Source organism: Erythrolamprus reginae, chromosome Z, assembly GCF_031021105.1.
Source record: "Erythrolamprus reginae isolate rEryReg1 chromosome Z, rEryReg1.hap1, whole genome shotgun sequence".
NCBI classification, from domain to species: Eukaryota; Metazoa; Chordata; class Lepidosauria; order Squamata; family Dipsadidae; genus Erythrolamprus; species Erythrolamprus reginae.
This window is the reverse complement of record NC_091963.1, coordinates 6,119,921-6,129,624: the sequence shown is the minus strand read 5'-3', so window position 1 is coordinate 6,129,624 and position 9,704 is coordinate 6,119,921. Positions and strand designations below refer to the sequence as shown.

The 9,704-nt window shown below is 41.5% G+C and overlaps 1 protein-coding gene across 1 annotated transcript in view; it reads right to left on the bottom strand.

Annotated features, from left to right (window-relative positions):
- Nucleotides 1-5,092: 5,092 nt before the first annotated feature.
- Nucleotides 5,093-9,704, bottom strand: part of GARS1 (glycyl-tRNA synthetase 1) — a 41,926-nt gene continuing 37,314 nt past the window's right edge. Inside the window, exons 16-17 of the mRNA XM_070766887.1 lie at nt 7,580-7,770; nt 5,093-6,377 (exon numbers count right to left, since the gene is read on the bottom strand). Coding sequence (XP_070622988.1) covers nt 6,252-6,377; nt 7,580-7,770 — 317 coding nt within the window. The 3' untranslated portion in view covers nt 5,093-6,251. The remainder of the gene's footprint in view (nt 6,378-7,579; nt 7,771-9,704) is intronic.

Sequence of the window (9,704 nt, the reverse complement as noted above, 5' to 3'; positions counted from 1 at the left end):
CAGCTCCTGCCCCAAGGAATGTGGAGGTGGAGGTGGGGGAGACATCCACATGCCACAGGCCTGTTTTGCTCCCAGTAGAATCTACCGACGAAGTCTCCTCTGACCAAGGAAGCATGAGTGACAGGGAAGAGGGGAGTTTGGCAGACAGCCCAGGAGGAGATCCGTCATCTATATCAACCCTGGATTCTGAACAAGAATTAATGACACATCCATGCATGCGTAGAGTGATGCATAGGAGACAACAACTGAAGGATTATTACAAGAGAAAATGAGGCCACCTGTGGTTGGGTGGGGCTGCTGTAATTAGTGCTACAGATAAAAGTACAGCCTGGTGTTTTAGCCTCATGGCAGTTTATCTGATTCATTGTTTCGTCAAGATCGTGGTTTTTGCTGTTCAGGATTGTGTGTGTGGACTCTGGACTCTAGAATTGGACTCAATTTCCCAGTTCTTGGGTGAGCAATTGGACTGCATTTAACCTGTGCCTTATGTGTACCAGAAAATCCCTTTGACATTTAGAAAGGGAGCTGTTTCTGTTTTTCTGTTTATAAAAACTTTTGGGTTTTCCTTGTATCGTGTGGTGTCTGTTTTCCTGGACTAATTACCCTGCAATTACGGACGGTTGAGACACGCCGGCAGAACACTAGGAAGCCCGTGATTTATAACCATTCATTTACTGATCGTTCAAGGTTTGAGTCTTCGGAGACGGGCAGCATACAAGTTTAATAAATTATTATTATTCAACGGCACTGCAAGAAAAGTGACTTATGACCGCTTTTCGCACTTACGACTGTTGAAGCATCCCCGTGCCCATTGGATCAAAGATTTGGATGCTTGGCAATTGACTTGTATTTATGATGGTTGCAGACTAACATGGGAGTCACACAGAGGCCATTACTGCTGCTACCAGTGCACTGCATCAATTACCTTGAATCCCAGCGACAGATTAGGTCCCACAATGCCGTCTGGTGGGACCCAGGGGAAAGGCTTTCTCTGTGGTGGCCCCGACCCTCTGGAATCAACTCCCCACTGAGATTAGGACTGCCCCCACCCTCCTTGCCTTTCGAAAGCTCCTGAAAACCCACCTATGTCGCCAGGCATGGGGAAACTGATATACCCCTTAGCTACTATGGTTTGTTATGTATGGTCTGTTAGGTTGTGTGATTGTCTTTTATAATAATGGTTTTTAATTGTTTTTAACATTAGATTCGTACATTGTGTATTGTTGCTGTGAGCCGCTCCAAGTCCTCAGAGAGGGGCGGCACACAAATCTAATAAATTATTATTATTATTATTATTATTATTATTATTATTATTATTTATTTATTTTTTATTTATTTATTTATTTATTAGATTTGTATGCCGCCCCTCTCATTATTATTATTACTATTACTATTATTATTATTATTATTATTATTATTATTATTATTATTTTCTTGTGTGAGCGTATTCTATGTACACACGTCCCAGCATGTTTTTGCTTCTGCACATGCGCAGGAAACAAAACTCCCCAGAGAGGGGAGGCATATAAATCTAATAAATAAAGTAAAATAAAATAAAATCTCACAAGGGGATGCACGAGAGATTTTGACTTTTTTTTTTTGCTTCCGCGCATGCGCAGAAGCAACAAAAAATGCCGAAATCTCACATGCGCATGTCTAGCGAGATTTTGCTCTTGTACGTGCGCACGAAGGAAAAATATAGAAAAAAGTTGGTGCCCATAAGACTGGCACTGTAGCTGCCATGCTCAAATTGCCCTATCTGGCATTTATTTTATTTTATTTTATTTTATTTTATTTTATTTTATTTTATTTTTTGTTTGTTTGTTTGTTTGTTTGTTTGTTTGTTTGTTTGTTTGTTTGGTTGGTTAGTTAGTTAGTTAGTCCAATACACAATGAGAGTTTTAGTGGGTATATATCTATACAGTATACACATAGTAAAATTCATGATGAAGGTTATAGAGGAGAAACTCATAGTAAAATATATCTAAGAAAGAATAGAAGATATAGTAATAGAACATATCAATGAAAGAATAGAAGAAGAGATATAGGAATAGAAGAAAGGTATAGGAGATATAGGAGAGCAATAGGACAGGGGACGGAAGGCACTCTAGTGCACTTGTACTCGCCCCTTACTGACCTCTTAGGAATCTGGATAGGTCAACCGTAGATAATCTAAGGGCATCCGCTACTAGTGCGCTGTCCTCTACCCTACCGGTAGCAATCCACTACTGGGGTCAGGTGATCAACTTTTGCAACCTTCGGGCAAGAAAAAAATCAACGGGGAAGACAAGACTCACTCAACAAACTGTCTGACTAACCTAACAACCGCAACAATTCGCTTAACAAATGTGGCAAGAAAGCCTCTAAAATGGTGCGAAACTCAGTCAACAATTGTCTTAACAATGGAAATTTTACTCAATTGTGGCCGTAAGTGGACACATCGGGGTGAAGTCAGGGAATGGAACAAAATTCTTACTGCCTGGATTCCCTCCCTGTTGCAAATGCAGAGTTCACAGCAGATAAATTACTCACTGTGCCCCAGAGAGAGAAATATCTGCTGCTACCTAGGATTGAACTCACAGCCTTATTGATTGTGAGGCCATTCTCCAACCGTTCCGCTAAATTGCAATCATATCCCTAAATAAGCCACAATTTCCTGGTCAGTCTCATCCCATTGACATAACCAGGTTTGGTCCCCAACTGTAATTTTATGCCTGAAATACAAAAGTCAATGCTCGGAGGGAATTAAAATAAGGTGGGAGAAAAAATGGGGTAAAACTCACTTGCTTAGCAGTGGAAATGTTGAGCTCAATTGTGGTCATATGTTGAGGATTTACTGTAATTACCCCCTCGCATCCTGGACATAAATTGTTTCAACTCCCACCCTCAAAACGTCGCTACAGAGCACTGCACACCAAGACAACTAGACACAAGAGCAGTTTTTCCCCGAACGCCATCACTCTGCTAAACAAATAATTCCCTCAACACTGTCAAACTATTTACTAAGTCTGCACTACTATTTCTACTAGTTTTTTCTCATCATTCCTATCACCCATTTCCTCCCACTTAGGACTGTATGACTGTAACTTGTTGCTTGTATCCTAAGATTTTTATTAATATTGATTGTTCCTTCATTGCTTATTTGACCCCTATGACAATCATTAAGTGCTGTACCTTATGATTCTTGACAAATGTGTCTTGTCTTTTATGTACACTGAGAGCATCTGCACCAAAGACAAATTCCTTGTGTGTCCAATCACACTTGGCCAATAAAGAATTCTATGCTATTATGGAACACTGCAACCAGCTTATAAACGTGAGCGCCAGTGGACAAGCATCCAAAATGAGGTCAGATAACTCTGAGTGTGTGTGTGTTTGCTCCAGAATAGATAATCTGAACCTTTTGGGGGGTTTAGTCATAATTTTGAATAGTCTCTATGTGGCTATATAAGAGAGTACATTTCTGTTCTGTTCTGAAAAGGAATACAGTAATTGTTCTTTTAATGGAACTTTTTAAGTCCTGTACCGCCATCTGGTGGAAATGAGGTGCAATTCACTAAATAAGTACAGGTAATCCTCGATTTAACGGCCACAATTTTGTTGCTAACTTTATTATTATTATTTATTAGATTTGTATGCCACCCCTCTCCCAAGACTCAGAGCGACTTTATGTTGCTAGCTGAGACATTTAAGTGAGCTTTGCCCCATTTTATGATTTCTCTTTCCACGGTTGTTAAGTGAATCACCGCACTTGATAAGATAGTAACCTGGTTGTTAAGTGAATATGGTTTTCCCTGTGAGTTTGCTTGTCAAAGGTTGCAAAAGGGGATCATATGTAACCATCGTAAGTATAAACCAGTTGTCAAGCATCCAAATGTAAATCTCATGCAGATGTTACAGTGGTCATAAGTGTTGAAAAATAGTCCTAAGTCACTTTTTGCAGTGTCTCTGGTCACTAAATGAACTTTTGTAAATCTAGGACTACCTATAATTCAGTAAAATGTTCAGTAAGAGGTATAAAATTTAAGGCTTATCATAAAAATCCAGATGTTACAGAGATGGTTCTCCTTTCTTTCAAAGAATGTTGCTTTTTTATTTTAAATAATCTTATATTGTTTTGAGATTGAACCGTTGCCTCCTTACCTGAACGGTCATTTTTGTAGACGGAGGAGATAGCAGCCGGATGTGGGTTGACTCACCTGTCAGTCAATGAGGCCTGAGCGGGCGTGGTGGACGTTTGTAAAGAATGGTGGTGTGTGAATTGGAGCTGAGAGCGCCATTGCTGATTCCAGAGCACTTTCACTTATGCAAACTTTATGGTCTGCAAAGCTTCAAGAAACTATAAGTGCGGTTAATCTGCCAGAATCACTTCAAAAGACAAATCCTAATGACTCTTTGGCTCCCAGCCTGAATTGTTCTTCTGTCCAAGTCATTCAGCAGGGAACGCTGCCAGAATGAACTAAATTAGAGTTAACCAATTTTGCCCTGAACGTGTTTTAATCATCTTTGGAGCGTGTGTGGCTTTTAATTCTGATCATTTATTTTATTTATTTATTTTATTTATTCATTTTTTATGCCGCCCTTCTCCTTAGACTCAAGGTGGCTTACAACATGTTAGCAATAGCACTTTTTAACAGAGCCAGCCTATTGTCCCCACAATCCGGGTCCTCATTTTACCCACCTCGGAAGGATCGTTGACCCAGATAGAATACCCAGGACCATAATGGTCATAAATATGAATTTTGATCACATGACTGTGGGGATGCAACAAAATGTGCTGCACTTTGTAAGTATAAAAAAATGGTCCTATGTCACTTTTTTCCCTAGTCCTGTTACAACTTCGGATGATCAATAAAGAAATACGTGTAGTTCTAAGTCAAGAACTACCTGCAATGAATAAAGTTTTGGCTACATTTGTACTTTGCAGCTCAGTATTACCAATGAACATTAAATGTGGCTGAAAATCACGTACGTATTAGCAAAATTGCATGACAACCTTTAGAAAATTTGATGGCACAAGTTTCTGTAAATCACCCTAGCCACCTTCTCAAGAGGATGGCGACATGAATGTAATAAAAACACACACACAGGCTTGTGTTCTCAAAATGTCTTTGTTAAGCTTAGAAGCACCTACAAACATACACTCTTTCCAAACTTGTTCCCGGGAACAGACAAGAACAGGCAACAAAAAGCCACAAAAGCAAGCAAAGAACAATTACTCAGAAAAATTAGGGAAAATGTCACCTCGGTATTTCACCTGAGAATTCTGTTAACATTTTTCTAGACAGGCAGAACTCAATTTACAGCCATAATGGAGCCCGTCTTTACGGTTGTAAAATGAATCACCCAAGTGACCAACCTGATTTTATGACCTTTTTTCACGTGGCAATCATTATATTAAAAACCCAGTTTGCTAAAAACTGGAAGCAAGCAGCAGCAAATTTTTCAGCAAAATCTTCATAAAGTTGTGGTCACGTGACTGCAGGATGCTGCACATGGCTAATTTGGGCCGGCTGCTGAGCATCGATGTGTGGTCACGTGGCTGGAGGCGGAGGGGCAGCTGTCAGAAATTCAGAACTGGATTGTAAATACTCCTGATTGTCTGTTTTAATTTCAAATAACAGCTAAGCCATCAGTCAAGAGCCAAGAAATACCTACAGGTTGAGGAAGGAACTTGTTTTATTTATTTACTTCTTATCCCAGCTTTATTTTTTTTTAAACCAATTCAAAACTATCCAACATATCTTCCTCTTAATTTTCCCAACAACAACCCTGTGAGGCGAGTTGGGCTGAGAGAGACTGGCCCAAGGTCAGCCCACCTGGGTTTCATGGCTAAGGTGCGGCATGAAGTCTTGATTCTTTCTACCACTAGAGACCAGGAGTCTCCAAACCTGACGGGTCTTGTGAATCTCCTGTCCCATAATTCCTCCACCAGCATGGCTGACTGAGGAATTCTGGGAGCTCAAATCCACCAGTTGCCAAGTCTGGAGATCCCTGCGCTAGACCAAACTGGTGGCCTCCTACAGAGAAGAGACTTGACCTTAAGAGAACCTGGCATGTTTTAAGCCATTTTATAATTGGGATTATTGGAGATGGGAGTTAAAAATCAGGCAGAGACCAAGGACCGGATAACCAGGGGGCCCCTGGGTGTGCGGAAAAAGCCGTGTCAAATAATACACATGATACTGACTCTATTAACATGGACAATTAAAAGTGGGCTTCGTGATGTGGTTTCCTTTCCGGCATAAGCTTCAGACCTCTATCGCATCCTTTCTGCCTGTCTCTTGACCCTCGAAGGGAGGGTACTTGGCCTCCACGTCAGCCCAAGTGATGTTGCCGTTGGCCAGGTCGCGCACCAGGGCTGGCAGCTCCGAGATCTAAAAGCAAGAACAGGTGACATGCCAATCAATCCAGGACTGAATGCAAGGAAGTCATGCAAAGGGAATTGTCCAGTGGGCAGTGGCGTGAGTTTCTCCACACAGCAAGGCAAACGCACATACCCCCATGGCCAGAGAACACAACATTGATTTTCCAAAAAGCAACTGGACTTCTTTCTTTGAAAATGTTTCTCTTCTCATCCAAGAAGCTTCTTTGGTTCTTCTTTTAGTTCTTCAGTCAGAGCTGAAGATGCTTCTTGGATCAGAAGCAAAAAGTCTTCAAGGAAAAACAAAACAAGTCCAGTTGCTTTTGAGAACAACCGCAATCTGGATGATTGAGAGTCCCCACAGACGTTCACCACGAGAGAAAAGTGTCTCCTGTCCAACAATTTCCACCCAAGAGGATGACTCTGACCACTCTACATGGACTCTTGTCTCCTTCCTTCTCCTGATGTAAGGAGGGTACTTTTAAGACGTGTGCACTTCAACCCCGAGAATTCCTCAACCAGTTATGGGAATTGACCTCCAGACGACTTAAAAATTGCTGAGGTTGAAAAATGCTGATTTTATAGAGATGGATATGGATTCTGCTGGTGTGTATTGTGAGCAGTGTTCCTTCTAATTTTTTTTCGGGGGGGGGGGGAGAAAGTATAGTGTCTGAGTGGCAGTCCCTTTGGGATTGGGCGGCACAGAATAAATAAACAAACAAACAAACAAACAAACAAACAAACAAACAAAAAACCCACCCTGTTTTGCCTCAGAGAATTTCAAAATAAAATACTGTACTGTGTGTCTATAACAGTGAGCTCATAATAGGGCAACTCTATCAATATCAAAATGCCACTTAAATAGTTGAGCTAGTTTCAAAGTAGATTTTGATTTTCTTTCTCTCTTCCTTACTCCCATTCTTTTTCTTTCTCTTTTCCTTCCTCTCTTTTTTCTATCTGTTTCTCTCTCTTCCTCTCTCTCTCCTTCCCTCTCACTCTTTCCCTCTCGGCTTCTGGGCAGGTTTGGAAAACTCTGAGTTGATGATGATTTTTAAGTGAGCGATTGCTCACTGCTCAGCTTAGATTGTGAGACTTTCTCTCTCTCTCTCTCTCCACCATTCCTTCCCAAGGAAGGATATTTTTATTTTGTGCAGATTTTACTCCCCCAACCCTTGCAAAAGCCGCCTCTAGTTGGCTGACCGGAGGCCATCTTACCTCGGCCCGTATCTGCCGCATGGAGTCGCGGTCTCTTAAGGTGGCTGTGTGGGGGCTCCTGTTGGCAGTGTCAAAGTCAACTGTAATCCCAAAAGCCACCCCGATTTCATCCGTCCTCGCGTACCGCCGACCGATGGATCCAGAAGAATCGTCCACTTTGTGGGAGACCCCATTCCTGGTCAGAGCTTCAGCTGGTTAAAAAAAAAAAAGTGCGGTGGGGGGGGAGGGAGAATTAATTCATTATTACAAGCATAGTACCTTACTGATTTATCTAATCTGAGAAAGCTTACACGTAGTCCTTGACATATGACCATGGTTGAACCTAGACTTTAAGGACATTAAATGGGTCATCACATGGTTATGCCTGATTTTTTTAATATACATATATACATGCATTGATGGTTAAGTAAATTGTTGTTAAATGAATGTGTGTTCTTGAAGTAAATACATAGTCCACAATGGGCAGTGTTTTATAGGTGTCCTTCATGGCACCGGACCAGATTATCTCAAGGACCACCTTCTGCCGCATGAATCCCAGCGACCAGTTAGGTCCCACAGAGTTGGCCTTCTCCGGGGCCCGTCAACTAAACAATGTCGCTTGGCGGGACCCAGGGGAAGAGCCTTCTCTGTGGCGGCCCCGGCCCTCTGGAACCAACTCCCCCCAGAGATTAGAATTGCCCCCACCCTCCTTACCTTTCGTAAGCTTCTTAAAACCCACCTCTGCCGCCAGGCATGAGGGAACTGAGATACTCTTTCCCCCTAGGCCTTTACAATTTTATGCATGGTATGTCTGTATGTATGTTTGGTTTTATAATAAGGGTTTTTAACTGTTTTAATATTGGATTGTTTATATGCTGTTTTTATTACTGTTGTTAGCCGCCCCGAGTCTACGGAGAGGGGAGGCATACAAATCCAATAAATAAAATAAATAAACAATGAGTAAATGCCAGTTTACAGCAAAACAAGTATCATAAATCATGGCCATGTGACTACCTGATGCTACGAATAGACATAGACTGCATTGGCTGACAATTGGTTTCCAGACACAATTCAAAGTGTTGGTTATGACTTATAAAGCCCTACATGGCATCGGACTAGACTACTTGTGGGACTGCTTTCTGTCGCATGAATCCCAGCGACCGGTGAGGTCCCACAGAGTCGGCCTTCTCCATTGTCAACTAGACAATGTCTCTTGTCAGGACCTAGGGGAAGAGCCTTCTCTGTGGGGGCCCTGGCCCTCTGGAATCAGCTCCCCCTGGAGATTCTTCCTGCCCCCACCCTCCTCACCTTCCATAAGAGCCTAAAGACTCATCTATGCCGCCAGGCTTGGGGCCATTAGACTCTAGCCCCCTGGCCGACGAATGACATGTATGTTGTTGTTGAGTGGGTATGATTAATTTTTAATAATGGGGATTTTAGTTTAGATTAGTGGGTTCATATTAAGTGGATTTGGATCGCATTAAACATAGAAACATAGAAGACTGACGGCAGAAAAAGACCTCATGGTCCATCTAGTCTGCCCTTATACTATTTTTTGTATTTTATCTTAGGATGGATATATGTTTATCCCAGGCATGTTTAAATTCAGTTACTGTGGATTTACCAACCACATCTGCTGGAAGTTTGTTCCAAGGATCTACTACTCTTTCAGTAAAATAATATTTTCTCATGTTGCTTTTGATCTTTCCCCCAACTAAGTTCAGATTGTGTCCCCTTGTTCTTGTGTTCACTTTCCTATTAAAAACACTTCCCTCCTGAACCTTATTTAACCCTTTAACATATTTAAATGTTTCGATCATGTCCCCCCTTTTCCTTCTGTCCTCCAGAATATACAGATCGAGTTCATTAAGTCTTTCCTGATACGTTTTATGCTTAAGACCTTCCACCATTCCACCATTGTTCTTTTATATGTTGTGAGCCGCCCCGAGTCCTCGGAGAGAGGCAGCATATAAATCTAATTAATAAATAAAATAAATAAATAAATGCAGACCAGCTGCTGACCAATCACGTAATTGTGGGGGACAGCCACCAGATTTTTAACTGTAAATAATATTTTTCTCCTAATTTTAAATGATCACTAAACAACTGGTCATAGGTCACTCTGTAAAGATGAATGCAGTACAGG